This window comes from Morus notabilis, unplaced genomic scaffold (assembly GCF_000414095.1).
Source record: "Morus notabilis unplaced genomic scaffold, ASM41409v2 Scaffold6021, whole genome shotgun sequence".
Classification (NCBI taxonomy): domain Eukaryota; kingdom Viridiplantae; phylum Streptophyta; class Magnoliopsida; order Rosales; family Moraceae; genus Morus; species Morus notabilis.
The window spans coordinates 1-19,507 of NW_010363040.1; the positions used below are offsets into that span (position 1 = coordinate 1).

Below are 19,507 nucleotides of genomic sequence, written 5' to 3' on the forward strand. Positions count from 1 at the left end.
TTTCACCGATTTGAGTTTTCAGTTTTAGATTTTTACAGTAAAAAGTTCTAAAAAATGTCACATTAAACTTTTTCTGTTACAGTAAAAAGCTCTCAGAAAATGTCACATCTCAACTCAAATTGAAAACTCAAATCTACGAAGTGAACGAGACCTGAGACTATCAAGATTGAAGCTTGAGAAAATCTTAAATTGAAAAAAAAATAAAGACTTTTTTTATCGCCGCATCAACTCATTGATGGTAACTCATTGATGGTATAGGTTGAGTTTGGTTGGTGCAGGCAAGAGGAGGTGAAAATGGCATCACCTTTTAGCGTGGGAGTTAGGAAGTGGATTAGTGGTGGGTGGTCCACTAGCTGTAAATGCCCACGTGACCAAACACAGCTCATTGGAGTTTTACACCACGAGCTTTGATTATCATATCAGGTGGGACACTCAGATGGTGATGTTGTCCTCTTCTTATTGGCCCAGACACCATTTCCCACGTGGAATCCCACGTGCCCTCTACGTACTACTATCTTCTTCTTTTTTCTTTTTTTTTTAATATAATTTTTATTTTTATTTTTTGGTGCTGCTAAATGCTAATGCTATCCAGCCAACTGCAGGATCATTTAGTACAAAACTCACCATGTCGAATCCTCTATATATCTCTCTCTTTGTTCTCCCCTCTCTCTCCCTGCAAACTCCAAATCAATTATATCTCTCATTTATATACATACATATGTACACACACACATATATAATATAGATATAATCATATATCTGTTATAGAGGCTACTTCTTGGAGAAGGGTTGAACAGCTACATATGTATACAATTTGGTGGTGGTATTTCTTATCATGAATATGACATATATAAATAGCCATGTTGGTTTCATTTCTCTGCATTTGCACCTGCACCTCTCCAGTCTATAGCTAAATCATATAATAACATCTTATATATATATATATATATATATATATATATAATATAACAGTGAATAAATTTGCTTAAGATTAACCGGATTCTTATAAATTTCCTTTTATTGCTTGTGATGTTTTTAATGTTATATATATATATATAAAATATATATAATGTAATATATATGTATATAATATATATTTTGGTGATTTGTTTTAGAAGAGAGTGCTACTTGTGAGTTTACTTACAATCTGTAGACCTATTTGTCATCATTATCGTGATTAATAATGAGCATATACTTAATCGAGTGACTGTGGTATATAAAATATATCTGTTAATCTTTTGTATACTTGATGAAATATTGCTGCCGAGGTGAAGTTGTTGAAAATGGTCGAAAAGAAATATTAACATAAATAATCCATAAAAGATGTGTGTATGTGTGTGTATATATATGTGTGTATCATCTATAATATAAATATAACATTTATACATATTTGTGAAGCAGAAGAAGAAAGCCGTGGCAAGCAAAATATTGTTGAGATTGTAATTTGTATTATTTATCGTTTTAATTTGTCTTCATACATACATACATACACTGTTGCACGCATATACACATACAAATTAATCATGCCCAGCTGTTAAATCGTCAGAAGCCGCACACTAAAAGAACCTCGTTTTGGTACGTTTTTCCCCCCATTTGTCAAAACTAAAACTTAATTAGTAAGAAATATGCTATTTGCATAATAATTTAAAAATTCTTTCCAATAACACCCATATATTCTTGAATAAATTTTTGCCACTAATTCCTCAAGCATGTATACATATACATATATGTTTATATATATATATATATATGCACGTACCTAACAAGTGTCGACAATATGTCGATCATATATAAACCTTAAAACTTTATACACATAGTCACTCAATCAACTTTTACTAATTCAATCAATAATTACTTCTTTCAAACGTCATTTCTCTTGAGCAGAGAAGCTTATAATGATTTTGTAATATGTCCAATGAGAATTATTAAAGAGAAGGTGAACAAATTGGGGACTGCAGGGATAAAGACGTCAATGAAAAGGATTCTTCTATAATTAAGCTTGGAAAGTGATCATGATGATGATGGTAATAGCTAATTGTCCACGACCCTGCATTGCACCCGGCGCGTATTAATCAGCTCTAGCTCATAGTAAATTTTTATACTAGATTTGCAAATCTCTCTCTCTCCCTCTCTCTCTCTCTCTCTCTCTCTCTCTCTCTCTCTCTCTCTCTCTCTCTCTCTCTCTCTCTCTCTCTCTCTCTTCTTTTTGTACTTTATTTTCGTCTTCACATAATTATCATTTGATTTTTGTTTTTCTGCTTCGGATAATATAACTCACTCAAAATGTTTGATTCATTCTAATAATCTCTCAGATACATCATTTTGCACTCCAATTTTGTTGAAATAAGGTCACTGTACTTGTTTCTATAAATTATTTCATTCATTCTTTTACTATATACTTCAAATTTTAGTTTTCATGTCAAGCAGACATAATAAGTGAAAGATAACATTCAACAGTCTTTTTTTTTTTTTTTTGTCCCTTTAATGTAAGACTATTGTTAAGCAGATATAATAAGTAAAAGATAACATTCAAGAGTCTTTTTTTTTTGTCCCTTTAATGTAAGACTATTGTTAACTTGGGTTATTCTTATAATTCTTTCTGAGCTTCGTATCCTTGAGAAATTACGTACTTGTCAGATTTTGTCTCGAAATACTAAGATGCTTCCAATTTATTGAATTCTTCCTCCATCTGGGTGGGTGAAGATAAACACTGATGGTTCGACAAGAGGAGTCCCTGGCTCGATTGTTTGTGGTGGAATTTTTAGGAATGTTAGGGACTTTGTTTGTGGTTGTTTCAGTGTTTTTCTTGGAGAAGGTTTCGCTTTTGAAGCTGAAATGTGGGTTGTAATTAATGTCATCTCTATTGCATATGACAATGGTTGGCCTAAATTGTGTCTTGAGAGTGATTCATCCTCAAAATCTTTGTAAGTGTCTTTTAGAGATTGCGCGAAAACTGGAGCAGGATTCTTTCTTATATCTAAGAGGATGGATTTTTATTTTTCTCATGTATTTCGCGAAGCTAATAGGTGTGTTGACAAATTTGTTAATCTTGAGATTATTAATTGTAATAGGATGTGATGACCTTATTATCCTGATTCTTTAGAATTTTATGTGTATAGAGATTATATTGGTTTTCCTTTCAACAGATTCACTAGATTTTTGTGTGATTGTAACATGTTTTTCCTCTTCTTTAATAATATGAGCCTTAATTAAGGTGTTATTTTTAAAAAAAAAATTTAAAGTTTTGGGCATACTTTTTTTTTTTTTTCATTTTCTGGATAATTCATTTAGAATGATTATTGTGATTAACAAATATTTTTAAATTCATCTTTGATCACCAAGTCTCCTTTCTTTTCCTATTCACTTTTAGATCAAGAATCTATTATTATCTAAGAATACTAATAACAATCTTTTTTCAATGTTGTTAGTGATACGTGGGAAAATAACAGGAATTATTTTTTTTAATAAATATCAAATTTAATTAAATTAGAACAATGGCTGTTTTTAAAATTAATTGTTGGATAACCGTTGACCAATAATGTTTTATCAATATAATAAGGTATCGTTCATTTCACCGATTCGAGTTTAGAATTCGAGTTTTGTTACAGTAAAAAGTTTTCAGAAATAATCACATTTAACTTTTTTAATATAGTAAAAGGCTCTCACATAAAATCTCATCTCAACTCAAATTAAAAAATCGAATCAGCGAACTAATCGGGCCCTAAGTGTTCTATTAATGTCCAGTTAATAATTTATCAATGAATCACTTAGTAATTTGATGGTCAATTACTGAATAATAAGATCTAATTGATTAGTTATAGATCATTTTTCTAAAAGAAAATTCTGATAATTTTTTTAAGAGGTGGCTGGCTACTTTACCTAATTTCTCATGTTATTATTATATTATTTTTATGTGAATTTACGATGTTCATATGTGAAATTTGTTTAATAGAAACTACATGTGATTTTGTCGTGATTTTATAGTAGAGACTTAGGCCTCATTCATTTCACCGATTCGAGTTTTCAGTTTTAGGTTTCTACAGTAGAAAGTTCTCAGAAAATGTCACATCTAACTTTTTCTGCTACAGTGAAAAGCTCTCAAAAATGTCACATCTCAACTCGAATTGAAAACTCGAATCTGCCTCGTTCTTTTCACTGATTCGAGTTTAGAATTAGAATTTTGTTACAGTAAAAAGCTCTCAGAAACAGTCACATCTAACTTTTTTACTACAGTAAAAAGCTCTCATACAACATCACATCTCAACTCGAATTAACGAACCGAACGGGCCCGAAGTGAACGAGACCTTATTATTTATATTATTATAAATAGTTAGATGTTATTGTGATCTTTTATTTTTTTATATTAATTAAATAGTAATTATATATTTTTAAGTTGAGTGAGATAAATAATATCTTTTATTATTTTGAGTGGTATTTCTAGCGGTGTTTCTGGTGTTTTCTTTTTATGTGAAATTACACATAAGAACATACTCGAGATGTTTATGGAATGGGCCTGAATTGAGCTTTGGGCCGACCTCCGCCACCCGAAAAGAGTTCATAAAGCTACATTTAACTGTTCAAAACGCTGCCGTATCGGGAGAAACAACAAACAAACACCACCGCTTTACCATACCTGATTAAACCCTCGAGCCGAATAAAAAGGTTTTATTCGTAAAATAACTTTTAAAAAAATTTTATTTGTAAAATGGTCACCGAATTATAAAATGCGAAAGATGTTTATTCATAAAAGAAGGTTATTTTACCAAATTCACTTTATTAAATTATCCACCCTGACAAATTTCTCCTTTCTTCCTCCTCTGTCGATTTCATCGTTAGAATAAAGAAAAAAACCCTAATTTCAGCTCAGAGAAGCCGAACCAGAGAGAAGAGGGGCAAACAAGAAAATGGGAGGAAAATGCCCTCACAGACGCGTCAAGAAGAGAAGGTACTCTCACAAGACCGCGCGCCGCACCAAGTTTCTCGTCAAAGATATCCTTTTTCTTTCTCTTTCTCTCTTGGTCGATCGATATTTTCTCGGGCTTTCTATCTGATTTTCCTTCTCTTTTCTTTTTTTTTTTTCAAGTATTGCTCTTATTATTGTTATTTTTCATTCGAATTTTCCTTGACGAAAAATCGATTACGCGATGACATGGTATACGATGAGCTGAAGAAGCCGGACGAGGTGAAGAAGCCGTTGCCTGTTGACGAGGACCTCCCGGGGATGGGCCAGTATTACTGCGTACACTGCGAGTATGAATTTCTTTTTTGTTTCTCGTGTTTGGTTGCCGAGAAAATAATGTGAAAGGTTCAGGAAATTTGGGAGTTTTAGAAACGGACACGAGAAAATTATGCTTATCTGAGGATTAAATAGAATCAAAGTTTAGGTTTTTAAAGAATTAGGCTTTGCAATTATCTTAACCAGGTTATTCTTTCTCGTTTTTGTTTTCCGTGTTTGGTTGCCGAGAAAGAATGAGAAAGGTGTAGGAAATTGGGGAGTTGTAGAAATGAAAACGTGAAAGTTATGCTTAGCTGAGGTTAAATAGAATAAAGTTTAGGTTTTTAAAGAATTGGGCTTTAGAATTATCTTAGCTAGGTTTGAGTTCTTTGATTCTGTGTTTAATTGTTGATTAAAATGGGTTTCATTTCATGTGCAGCCGATACTTCGCTAATGTGACCGTTAGAGATGAGCATTTCAAAACAAAGCGTCACAAGAAGCGGTAAGTAAATTGATCTTGCTCTTATCATTTTCCTTTGTTTGTGTTTTCTGTTTGACGTTTTGTGTTTTGTTTTAATTGTTAATTGTGCTTGTTTAGATGATAAATGAGGACTTTGTTCTTATAATAGTTGTTTGATTTAAAAAAATGTGATCAAATTAACTCAGAGAAGGTGCATTTTCACGTTGGAAATGTCATCATGTGTTCACTCTTTATATCAAATATACTGGGAACGTAAATCATATTGAAGATATCATGGTCATAAGAGAGTTCATTTATTTTGATTTTTTATGAATTCTATGGGGTTGAGGAGCTAAATACTCCTATACTTGTTTATAGTGTTATCATATTGTTGTTTCAAGTTGAGAAGTTGAGAAGTTGAGAACCTACTATACTTCATCAGTAAAACATAGACTAAGTGGAGATAGGGAAGAACAAGAGTAGTAATGGACCGGTATTCTGGTAGTGATTTATGTGCGTGGCTATTCATAAATTGTCGGCAGGATTGCTTCGACCCATGGAAAGCCTCTGATTTCATTTGTGAAAAGGGTAGTTGAATTCACTGCTTCATACTTGTGACATTGGAATTCGATTCACATTAACTTTCACATCTTGTTCGAGAACTTTAGACGCCATTGCATGGTGGTGATTTCCTTTTCCTTGAATGTCTTTTGCTGATGCAGTTTGAAACTGATGATGGGACCGGCACCGCACACCCAACTCGACGCCGACTTAGCAGGTGGAATGGGAATGCCAGATAATGGCCCGAAGCTTATGTCCATGTGAAGCCGCGAACAACCTGTTTTTGTTTCTTTCTTTTATCTGTTTAGAACTTTAGAAGATGAGGGATACAAGGCTGATCCTTAAACAGAAAATGCTACCTTGTAGTAGTGAGAGAGTTGCCTTTCTATAAAGTTTTTAGTTTCTAAAAAAAAAAAAAATGTGCTAGTGGTAAATCAATTTTGTTCTTTGTATTCTTATGATTTATTATTTCCTAATCAATTAAATCATCTTTTGTTTACTATTCGTGTTTTTTTCGTTTCCCCTCTTGTTATAACTACTATTACGCATATCGTAAACAACCAATTATCCTACGCTTTCTAGTAAAGTCTTACTAGTGATGCCATGTTTAAAGAGATGTTCATGAACCACACTAAGCAAACCAAGAAATAGCATGTATAGTTAGTACTCTTCTTGTGGATATCGTAGTGATATGGCATAGTTAGTTCTCTTTTTTTTTCTTTTTTGTTGCGATCAAACAATTATAGTAGCAAATTTCCTTGCAAAGTCCCACTTGTAAGTTGTAACACAAAATATGAGAGAGAACAATGCTTATTGCTTAAACATTAAGGTGTTCATCGAATTACAATCAGTTTTATAGCAAGAATCATCTGTTTGTTTTAAGGATTCGTCCGTGGTTCTGCATTGTAGTTCTTAGTTTTCTACAGTGTTTTTTTCTCACAAAAAATTTAAATTTTAAAAATCAGAATTATGAATCATGGTTCTGACTCTATTAATCAAACGTCTCATTACATTAGTGCATCGAGTTGCCTCAAAGAAAGAAAAAAAAAGTGTCACTTTAACGTTTGAAAGTCCTGTCTGCAAAGCAATACATCCATACGCTCTGTCATGAAGCTGAGGAAGTGTTCTTTCTCACTCATCTACTCAAAGTTGATGAGGAGAGTTTTCTTTTATATTGTATATGTAAAAAGGTTTCCAACAATATTAGCCTACAACGTAGTTTATTTCCCGTGAACATGTAAGTTTGAATTGATTTTGTCCAATGAATCGGTTTCCTCAGCTTTCCACTTGCTTGAAAATTGAAACGTAATTGCTTGACAAGACTTAAAAATATGAACATATAAGGCCTTGTCTGGTAACATTTTCGTTTTTTAATTTTTCAAAACGAAAAGCTTAAATAATTTCTCTTGTTATTATTTTTCATTTTCTTTAAAAAAAAAAAAAAATGTTTGGTAACTCCCATTTATTTTCCGTCATCGAACAGTTACAAACGGTTGTGTTTAATGATTGTCTAAACACAACTGTTTCTAGTTACTAGCTCTAACTTGAGATTCACAGCCATAAAGTCTATAGAGATTGAGAATGGCTCGGAAGTTTCCTCACTTTACTATCCTTTGTTATAATCAGAAGAAGAATAAAAACTTAAGGTTGAGGCATAACTTAACGGTAAGACTGAAAATTTAAGGTTGCAATCATAGCTTAACGGTAAGAATGAAAATTTAAGGTTGCAGGCATAGCTTAACGGTAAGAATGAAAATTTAAGGTTGCAGGCATAGCTTAACGGTAAGAATGAAAACTTTAACGGTAAGAATGAAAATTTAAGGTTGCAGGCATAGCTTAAAGGTAAGAATAAAAACTTAAGGTTGCAGGCATAGCTTAACGGTAATTTTACATCTGACTCCACCATAAAGTGAGAAGAGTTCGAATTCTCATTCTAAGTTCAAAAAAAAAAAAAAAAAAGAATGGAGACTCTGGTATAGCATCTTTACAGTAGAATTCTAACGTCCTATAAGGTGGAAGCTGTAGATTTAATATGTCCAAGGACTAAAGCTTTTAATCAGTTTCCTCTTTGTCCTCTCTGCTTGAGATTCTGTTTCTGGTATGTCCCATTTTCCCTTTCTTTTTCCTCCCTTTTCTTTTCTTCTGATCCGGGTTCATTTTATCTACACTGTGGCTTGGCTTTTAGTAGGCTGTCTTTGTTACCAAATTAGCTGTTTTAGGCAAGAGTTGTCAGTTGCTTCCATTGTCTTTGTCCGACTAAAAACAAGCAGCCTATCATACTTCATCAGACATTTAAAGTGCCAATGTTTGATGTAATCATCAAATTTTCTTTATCTAGGTGAGGAAAATAGAAAATGATGAGGACAGACGGTTTTTTGTTTTTATTATTATTATGGGCTAGTTTAATAGTGCTATAGATTTTTAAAAAATTACTTTTAGTTGTGCTAAAAAAAATAGTTGTTGTAAAAAGTAATTAAGGGCCTGTTTTTTTAGAGTGTGACTTGAGCGTAATTTTTGAGTTGAATTTGAGTTATAACTTGAGTTGAAGTTGAAACTTGAGTTTGTGTTTGGTTGTGTACATTTGAGTTATGGTTTGAGATAAGAATCTTTTTGAATTTGTGTTTGAGTAAGTCAAAACTTGAATTTGTATTTAGATAGTATTTTAATAAAAACTCAATGGTGATGAAAAATTTTAATAGTGTATATGGGTGGGGTTTATTCATCTTTTCGTTGTCATCGCATAGAAAAAAAAATCATCTCAATCAGGATTAAAACGAAAAAGTTATAGCATTTTTAAGAATAAAAAAATATTATTTATTAATTTAAGTTCGAGTTTCTGAACTCAAGTTGAAGGGGAAACTTGAATTCGATTTTTAGTCTCAAACTTGAGTTCAAACTTAAAAGAACATGAACTTGAATAAAGTTGAAACTCGAGTTGCCTTTTTTTAAGTTTTTAGGCTACCGAACACACCCTGAGTATTTTGTAAACTGTAATTATACAAATATTAATTCTAAGAGTATTATGGGTATTATGAAATTTTCATTAATTGTACTTCAAGATGATTGCCGCACAATTTAAAAATTAAAATTATTTTTAAATTATTTTTGATTTTGACTGTAAATTCTTAAAAAATTTTTTAAGAATTACTTTTTATAATTTTTTACTAAAACGCAAATTTTAACTATGAATGGTTAGAAAATTAATTTTAGACTCCAAAAATCACTGCCAAACATACTTTATGTTTGGTATAGATTTTCTCTCGAATCTAAATAACTACGAGGGAACGAGATTGGAGTTGTATAGATAATTTTGGATCCCTCAATCTATTCCCTCTCCTTCTAACCGTTATGTTTCCAGATGCAAATTCTTGTCCAGAATTACTTTTTCAATACAACTGCCAAAGCATCATTATGCAGAGTAAAATAATTGCTGTCTGAGGTCGTATGATCAAATGTTTCAATTTCTTTTCTTTTTTTTTTTTTTTTGGTCACTCCTATTTACTTTTCTTCTTTTTTCATCCTAAATCCTGACAGCGGAAAAGAATTTTGCATTGTCAGTAAAACAGCCATTATAATCTGCTTGTCCCTGACCAAAATGAAGGTGTGTTAGTTATGACTTTCCACTATGTCAAATATATATATTTATATATAAAAGTATGGTGTGACAGCCGTACATTACGGCAGATGTAACATTAAAAATATTACATTTACTAGATTGATACAGTCGAGGAAGACATTTATATATATATATATTATATATATATATATTTTAGTACAATATGATAATATTAAAGCAAGTTACATATATGATGAGAGATTACATTTTGATAAAATGAATGTTATATGAATACACAAATGATATTTATTACTCATGCGAATAAAAAAAATATTACATTTACTAGATTGATACAGTCGCGGAAGACATTTATATATATATATATATATATATATATTTGGAGCATTCATCTCAGATTTCACTTGAATCTTTCTCAAATCAATAAATTAGAGTAGGACAGTTTGTGTCACTCATTATTTTGACTGAGATGTACAATGTACATATAGCTCATTATTTAATTTAATTATTAAATTAAATGGGAATGAATGAGCAAAAAAAAATCCAAAAACAATGGACCAGGCAATCACAGTAGGCCACTTCTATTGAACCCCCATCTCTGGCCACTCACATCCTTTGTGTTATATTTCTCACCAACAAAGAGATTAGGTGGTGGCGTCCCACAAATCTGTCATTTTCCTCAACCATTATCCACTTTTTTTTTCTTTCTTTTCCTTGTTTCTTTTTTCCTCTCCACGCTTGTCCATCACTAGTCACTATGTTTGGCGTGTTCAAGACTCTCTTCATCTCTCGAGTCTTTTTCCAATTTCTGCTTTAATCAGTTCGGCAGTATTTTCTCCAATTGCTTTCTTGTCTTGGAAACTCATGCACATGTGCAAGCCACATGTGGACTTTCAGCTCAATAATGGTGTTCCCCACAAGGCTCTTATCATAAATATATGCATATCCAATTGGGATCAAAACCAGGCGGTTTGGTATTTGCTTCCGAACTAAAAATCATTAACATTTTGTCAGCAGCACATGTTACTCTTCCAAGGTCTACATCCAAATGCCATTATATCCACTTCCATATAGGTTGTGATCATATTACATATGGTGAATATACTCTTGGATTCCATGCATGATTTTTGTGGCCAAATGAAGTTTGCCATTTTTAGGTTTTCAAAGCGCAAATTGTGTATCATTTTGTAAGATCTGGGCCCCCCATATTGCACCGCGCAAACACTTTCCAAGCATTAAATGATGGTAGAGAATGAATCAGTTCGAAGAGATTGGGTGTTTATTAAATACGAGTTCACCGTTTGAACTTGAGAACGAAGTCATGCTTTTTCCGGGCGAGATTTTAACAATCAGATGAACAGAATGACTAATTTAGAATAATTTGGTAGACGATGAGTTATTAGAGGACGCTTTAAAAGTTAAGGATTAAAATGAGATTCGGCCAAAATTTAAAGATTAAAATGGAACTAACCTTATGTTTTATTAACTAATGAAAATATTGGGAATGAAATTGATGGTGTTACTAAAAAAGCTCCAATACAAATTTCAAAATCTACTCAGAAAATCTTTTATAAAAAGCTATATTTAGTGGCATTTTATTATTATTATTATTCTATAGTATAATCGACCAAAAAAATATAAAAAATTTGTCATTCTACAGTCCTGACCTTGCAATTTGCCTTAAAAAGATGTCGTTTTATCTGTTGCTTACGCTTCATAATATTCTCTATAAACCATGAGACAAAAGATAGATGCACAAGTGTCATTAACTCTATGTTATCATCTATTTCAATCTTACGTATTGCTTGTTATCATTGTCCTTGAGAGGTCCATAAAGACAACATATGCGGTAAGAGATTAAAAAAGGAGGGATAATAGACATACTATACCAAAATAAGAAAGAGAAAAACAAAACAAAACCAAAAAAATCACAAGGCGTATATGGATGAATATACTCCTTTTTTTTTTTTTACTGGTATGTTTGTTCACCTTTACTTGCCTTCTCTTTCCTCATCTTCTTTTGGTCTTGCTGAAGAAGTTGAACTTGAGGCCATTCCAATAACCTGGCTGTGTGTGAACCTTTGTAGTTGTATCATTCTTGCATAACACCCATCAGGGTAATTCTTTAATAGATGGGAGTGTGATCCTTGCTCAGCCACTTTCCCATCATCAATCACTGCAATGACATGGGCATTCCTAATGGTTGAAAGCCTGTGTGCAACCACAATTGTTGTCTTTCCCGAGCAGGCGCGCTCTAGAGCCTCTTGAACGGATCTTTCAGACTCAGCATCGAGTGCGCTAGTGGCCTCATCGAGCAGCATAAGCTCTGCCTTCCTCACCAATGCCCGGGCAATCGCAATTCTTTGTTTCTGTCCCCCAGATAATTGGACTCCTCTCTCACCAACAAAAGTTTTGTATCCATCAGGCAACGAGGATACAAACTTGTGGGCATTGGCCAAAGTTGCAGCCTCTATGATTTCCGCCTCAGTCGCGAATTCATGCCCGTATGCAATGTTTTCGTATATGGTTGTAGCAAAAAGACACGGCTCCTGAGGCACCACTGCAATGTGCTTTCTGAGTGACTTGAGATTGTACTTTCTAATGTCTTTCCCGTCAATCATGATCCTGCCTGATGTTGGGTCATAGAACCGCTGTACCAATGCAATAACCGAGCTCTTCCCACACCCACTAGGACCAACAAGCGCAAGAGTTTTTCCTGCTCGAGCGCGCAGAGTGAGGTCACGGAAGATGGGGACGTCAGGGCGAGTAGGATAAGAGAAGTCCACATGTTTGAATTCAACCTCTCCACGCAGCCGGTCAGGAGCTGCCGTGGCATCAGGGTCATCAGGTTCTATTTCAGTTTTGCGATCAAGAAGTTCAAATACTGATTGCATAGCTCGACCACCCTTGATGAAATCAGGAGCTAAGGTCAGCGTCTCGGCTGCTCCATTGGCAGAGACCATTAGGACCATGAAAACTCTGATGGTCTTTGAGAAATCAGAGACACCGTGCTTTACAAGCCATGAAGCGTACCAAAGACCAAGAGCATAAGAAGCATAGAGTGCAAACTGAGCTACCCCAAATCCACTTCCAGCAATCTGACCCTTCCAGAAGCAGCGGCGTAGCGGAGTCTCGAGGTTGGTGGTGAAAAGACCAACAATTTTTTCCTCTGAATTGAAGGCGGCAACAGTCCTCACGTTGGCTATGGCCTCCCCAGCTAGTTGGGTACCCTTGGCATGGGCAGCTTCAAGGTCTCCAGAGAAACCAGTCATAAACATTTTCTGCCAAAGCCAACAAGAAATTATTATACAAAAATTTGTACCACGTGAAAAATTCGTAAAAATTGATTACATATGCTTCATTTCTGGTGTTTTAGCCCCAACAATTCTGTAAGCATCGCATGCTAGAGGCACTAGTTGGGAAAAAAACAAACCTGTAAAACAGTGGCCGCAACGACCACAGGGAAGACAGCTACGAGTACAAGGGCAAGACGCCACTGAAGAACGAAACCGGCTGTGCATGCGACTAACATAAGCGCTGTGTTCTGTACAATTACCGAAATCCTGTCTCCTATGGCTGATCTAACATTGTTGGCATCAAGAGCCAGCCTTGCTGCAACTCTAGCACTCTCATTTTCCTCCTGATCGAACCATGCCATTTCATTTTTCAGCACGGCTGCCAGCATTTTCTCCCTCACGCGTTTCGTGAGGTTCTCTCCCACAATGTCCCAGAAGAAATGTTGTAGCGTGTTGAAGAGAAGTGCCGCCGATGAAAGCCCGATCAACAGATAGCAATACTTTCCGATTTGTTTGATCATGTAAGCGTGATCAGGGTTGTAGTAAACACTGAGAACAGCACTAAGGACATATGCAAAGAATGCACTTAGAGAGCCACAAACAATAGAACCAATGGAACCAACTAAAGCGTAAACCCATTCAGGTGAATTCATTTTCGCCAGGCGCCAGAAAGAACTAGCTTGCTCCTTGAAGGGAAGCTTTTCAAGCCGGTAATTGGGGTACGAGGCATCAAGAGAAAGACTAAAATCAGAAGTGGAGAAGTCAGACAGCCGGCGGGAGTATGGTGATCGACCATATGAGGAATTTCGAGCAATTATTGGTGAGCTAACTGAGTTTCTGGCACTAGAAGGCCTGCAAATGTAGAACTTTAATCAGCATTTCATTACGTAAAAGATATTGATAATCAGAGAGTATACGGGTGATACCTAGCGCTACTCTTCCTGGCATTGTTGAGAGCAGTCTCGTGTGCCATCTCCTGCATTCTTATGAGCTTGGCATACATGCCATTTTCTCCTTTAGCAATGAGTTCGTCATGGGTTCCGATTTCGGAAACAGACCCTTGCTGCAGCACAGCCACAAGGTCAGCCTTGCGAATGGTTGAGAGGCGATGGGCAATGACAAGTGTCGTCCGCCCTATCATGAACCGATCAAGGGCCTCTTGTACCAACTTCTCAGACTCAGAGTCCAAAGCACTTGTTGCCTCATCTAATAACAAGATTGCAGGGTTTTTCAGCATTGCCCTTGCTATGGCTATCCGCTGTTTCTGCCCTCCAGAGAGCTGCAATCCCCTCTCCCCTACCTGCCATTTTCGAGCAACCATTATGCCTTTTTTTTTTTTTTTTTTATGCTTTCATGTTTACTTAATGTCATCGTTATTGAAAAGTAAAAATTTCCAATTAGTAAAGGTCAAATTGTAACTCAAATAATCCTTGTAAGTACTCGATTGAATCAAATTTTCCCACGGAAAAAAAAACAAAGATTAACTAAACAAAATCAGTTAGCTACTAACTCTTTTTTTTCCATTTTTTTCTTTTTCTTTTTTTGCTCTTTTCCAAGTTGCATAGAGACTGAAATAATTAATATGTTTATTTTATTGTGCTAATATTGTGTTTATCTTCCTTATTCTACGAACTAGGAATTTTCTACGTAATCCTCCATTCAACAGTTTAGCTAATTCATGTCTGATTACATATGTATAATGAACCATTATTTATTTCTGCACATGCATTGTTGACTAAAGCATGTTACTTTCCATCAAAATACATGCATGACCAAACACTTTCTATATTTGACTTCCGAACAACTCGACATAAAAAAAATAAAAAATAAAAAGGTTAGGTCTTGTTTGTTGACCAAATCAAACTATTCTCTCTCAACTATATATTATTAAGATTAAGACATCAAAAACCGAACTACATCATGAGAACCCCCCTAGTCAAGATCCATAACCAAATTTAATATTCACAAGTTAAAGACATTTTTTCCTTGGAATAGGCTTCTAGATAAGGTAATCAGATAGGATTATTGTACCGTGTAGCTTACTGCTCTTCAGATAGTTTCATGTCATTGTCAAAAGGCTTAATTAGCTAACTAACCTACCTGAGTGTCATTATAAATACATACATACATACATACATACATACATATAAAATATATAAAAACTAACCTGAGTGTCAAAACCATCAGGAAGCTTGATAATGAAAGAGTGAGCATTTGCAACTCTTGCAGCTTCTTCAATTTCAACTTGGTCTGCATCAGGCCTACCCAAAAGTATGTTTTCTTTAATGGTTGTAGCAAATAAGGCAGGCTCTTGGCTCACAAGTCCGATTTGCTGTCTTAGCCATCTCAGTTTCAATGTCTTTATGTCATGCCCATCTAGAAGAACTTGTCCTGTCCCAAGTTTTTTAATCAATCACGAGAGGAAATATTCATCAGTTACTGAATTAAATGAGTTATGGAACAAACAATAGTGACTTCTATTGCAACAAACTTATTTAATAATTTTTGGAAGATATGTGTATTGCTGTATGGTTTTACCTGAGGTGGGATCATAGAATCTCTCAATGAGAGAGACCACAGTGCTCTTACCAGAGCCACTGCTGCCAACCAAAGCTATGGTCTTCCCGGCCGGGACGCTCAGGCAGAAATTGTTAAGGATGCGAACCTCTGGCCTCGCTGGATACGAAAAGTCCACGTTTTGCAGCTCCACAAGACCCGTCACCGAATCTAGCTCCAACCCTGAGTCGCTGTTCCGGTCAATTCCTGGCTTGTGATCAATTACCCGGAAAATTTTCGCAGCTGCAACTTTAGCCTTTGTAAATGCACCCATGCTTGGTGCAGATTGACCCAACGCACTGCTCAGCCAAAGGAGAAAAACATTCAAGCGAACAACATTTCGAAATCTGTTTGATAAAAAACAAAAGTGAAAAAAAATGCAAATTCAGTACTTACAGTCCACCTATCATAACTGCAAACATAGTGGCGATGGCAAGTCCTCCATTAGTGTAATGGTGCCTAACCAGATAACCTCCATACCAAAGCAAGAGGGCGTAACAGCAAAAGACCACAAAGTAAGTGGCACCAAGTCCCATTCCCTTTGCAAATCCACTCTTGTAACCAAGCCTCTGGGCAATCCTCAATGCACTGGAATAAGCTTGTAGAGCTCTTGATTCCCCAACAAACGCCATAACCACACGAATTTGCACAACTGTCTGTTATTCAGCCACAAAATCAGCCATACCCAGATGCAGAAAAGCACACAACTTTTGCCACAAATCATCTACTAGGCAAGTAAACTAAAATAAAATAAAATAATAAAAAAAAAAAAGTGGGGAATTTTTTTTAGACCTGTTCAACAACATTCCCAGCTTGAGACAAAGCATCTTGGCTCTTTCCAGAGAGTTTTGCCAGTGTGGTTGTGTGGATTCCTCCGATTACTGCTATGAGAGGAACAACAGCAAGAGTGACCAGAGCTAATTGCCACACAGCAGTGAAACCCACCACAAAACCAGACACAAATGTGGCCATGTAGTGAACAAAATTCCCCAGCTGCAACAAAATTTAAAAAAAATAATTAAAAAAAAAGAGTAGGAAAAAAAAATGTTTAACTCAGAATTAGTTAGAAACAGTTGAAAGATAAGGAGAGATTATATATATATATAATATATACATATTTACTTTACCTTCTCGCTAATGGCGTCTTGGACTAAAACGGCGTCGGTGTTAATGGCGAAAACGACGTCGGAGGTTCGGACTTCAGTGTCGAAATACTGAATGTCTTGGTTCAGAGCGGCTTCAAGATACTTGATTCTCATCCTCGTCGATTGCCTCTCTCCCGTCCACATCCAACAAGATATCTCTGCACAATCGAATAATAAAGCCTTAATTACAAACCCAGAAAAAAAAAATTTAAAAATAAAAAGAAAAAAAAAAGGAAAATAGTTCAGAAGCTTACTCACCAGCCCATGAGGACGCCCATATTGCAGCTCCAACGACGAGAAAGTACAATGCGTACTGAAAAATTCACCCAAAAAAAAAAGAAAATAAGAAGCTGAGATTTTGTTTCTGCCATTTGAGTTTTTAAAGAACATTGATTTGGATTCTGGGTTGAGGTTTATTCTCCAAATGCGAAGTGAAAAATCATCACAGAACCAAAAACAAAACAAAGCAATGAAAAAAAAAAAAAAAAAAAAAAAAACTGTTTTTTTTCCTCTCTAAAGAATAAGTTTTAAACGCGGAAAACAGAGCACTAAAAAACCAGTCTTTTTTTTTCTTCTTCTTATAATTTGGCAGGGAAAAAAATAAGTAAAGGAGCAATGAGATTGTGAGATTTTTTTTCCAATTTTGATTTTTTTAAAAACATTGATATAAATTTCGGGTCTTGGCTTATTCTCCAAAATGCTCACTAAAAAATTCATCCCAGAAGAAAGTTTTAAAAACAGAAAACAGAGCAATGAAAAAAACAGTCTCTTTCATTTTGTTACTAATTTGGGAAATAACAATTCTAGCGGCAATGAAAAATCACAGACCTTGAGGACCTCTTGCATCATCTTGTCAACGTTATTGGCATTGGAGCCAAAAGAATTGACGAGATCGGCGAAGAATCGGAGAAAGAGCGGCAGAGAGCAGCCATGGACGATTGCTCCGACCGACCCAATTGTCATCAAAACATAGTCCAGACCATCGGCAAATCTGAATAACTCCCCGAACCCGACTGGGGAAATTCCCTCACTCTTCCCTCCTCCATTGCCACTAGTACTACCAGAGTCTTTCTCCTTCTTCTCCGGTGCTGGATCAGCAGAGGATTCACCACTCTTCTCCATTGTCGTTTTCTCCTCTTCTTGTCGATTTTGTTGGTGTTGTTCTCCTTCTTCTTGTGGCGTTGTTGTAATTGGGTTGGTTTTATATGGAGGAGAAGAAGAAGAAACAAGGAGCTCCAGGCCTTGCATTTCGGACCATTTCCACTGCTCAATCGTCTTTATCTCCTGAGAATCTTGTGACATTTGCATAAATATAAATAAAAATTCCTATCTTTATTATCAGTGGAACAAAACCTCTTTCTTTCTCTCTCTTCCCTCTCTCTTCTCTCTCTCTCTTCTTTATTATCTTCACCCTACTACTACTGCTGCTGTTCGCTGCTGCTACCTGGCTTTTGAGCTCTTTTTTTTTCCCCCGGTCTTATTTAACTTTATTTTTCGGCTCAAATTTTTTACTTTTAACTCTTTTTTTTTTTTTTTTGGTAACTTGGGTTGTGCTAAAGTTCCAAACTTTCTTTCTCTCTCTCTCTCTCTCTCAGTTTTGTGTTTTGTTGTTTCTGTAGTACCTCAAAAGTTGCTGGGTTTGTGCTTATGGTTGATGGGTTTCCTTTCCCTCAGTTTTGCTTCATCTGTAAAATATAAAAAAAAATAAAAATATTAATTTAAATTAAAAAAAAAAAAGAAAACAATGAAAGTGACAGATTGGTAAGTCTGTCTGCAGAGCCTAGAGAGAGAGAATTGAGGTTTGTAAGGTCCCTACATTTTACTGCACGATTTAAATTTAAAATTTATGTTTTATTATAATAAAAAAATTTTAAAAAATAATTATATTTATGTGACGTTTGTTAAGAGATTTTTATCTTGATTTAAATCATATTTTATAGTTTATTATAATATTTTTTTTATAAAAAATACACGTAAATTAAAAATAATTTTAATTTTATGATTTTAATCCATGAACTAAACGTTTTTTTAATTTTTTTATTACAGTAAAAAAAATTTATATAAAATTACATTTTAATTTAAAGTAAAAATTTAAATAATTAAATTAATGGATCCTAAATTAATAACTATTTTTTGTCTTTTGATTTTCCACCCGACAGACAACACTGCATGAAAACTACAGATTGGTTTTTGACTGAAACAGATTCAAGTAGAAAACTCACAGAGATGAAAATAGTAAAAGAAAAAAAAATGAGATTTTTACAGTAGAATTAGAACATTAAAAAAAATGGTAGTACTTTGTTTTAAATCGTATCATATTCTGTAAATTGTGTATATTTTTTTTTATTTTGATGTAGTTGTAATTGTATCTAAATTTAATAATATGTACTAAAATAGAGTATATCCAACAACTTTGTTAGCTTTTCATTCATGTTGTTAAGATTTGGATATTTTTTATTAGTAGAAACTTTCATATATCCTAAATAGAATTTCTTTATATTCCTTTTCTTTTTCGTGTGAAATTCCTCTGTTTTGGCTTCTTCTCCAAGTTAGAAACAGTAATAATAATAGTAATAATAATAAATAATAATTTGTTCTAAAACAAAACCGTGAAAAGCCCTCCATAAGAATCATCATCATAAAGTTCATACCTTGCCTCGTACAGCCCTTTTCTGTCCCCAATAAATCCGGTGACTTTTC

General features: G+C 34.6%; 2 protein-coding genes across 2 annotated transcripts; one reads left to right on the forward strand and one right to left on the reverse strand.

Annotated features, from left to right (window-relative positions):
• The first annotated feature begins 4,723 nt into the window (after nt 1-4,723).
• Nucleotides 4,724-6,735, forward strand: LOC21386274 (zinc finger protein 593). Its single transcript, XM_024169054.1, has 4 exons — nt 4,724-4,989; nt 5,142-5,250; nt 5,655-5,717; nt 6,398-6,735. Exons 1-4 carry the CDS (start codon nt 4,905-4,907, stop codon nt 6,498-6,500), a joined length of 360 nt encoding a protein of 119 aa, XP_024024822.1. The 5' UTR covers nt 4,724-4,904; the 3' UTR covers nt 6,501-6,735.
• Nucleotides 6,736-11,570: 4,835 nt separating this feature from the next.
• On the reverse strand, nt 11,571-18,464 carry LOC21386275 (ABC transporter B family member 1). The gene is made up of 10 exons (XM_024169055.1): nt 17,636-18,464; nt 17,066-17,120; nt 16,790-16,965; nt 16,455-16,655; nt 16,059-16,318; nt 15,645-15,961; nt 15,274-15,497; nt 14,033-14,406; nt 13,244-13,958; nt 11,571-13,091 (listed from the first exon to the last, which is right to left on the reverse strand). The coding sequence occupies exons 1-10, from the start codon at nt 18,113-18,115 to the stop codon at nt 11,802-11,804; spliced, it is 4,092 nt and encodes a 1,363-aa protein (XP_024024823.1). The 5' UTR covers nt 18,116-18,464; the 3' UTR covers nt 11,571-11,801.
• Between the last annotated feature and the right edge of the window lie 1,043 nt (nt 18,465-19,507).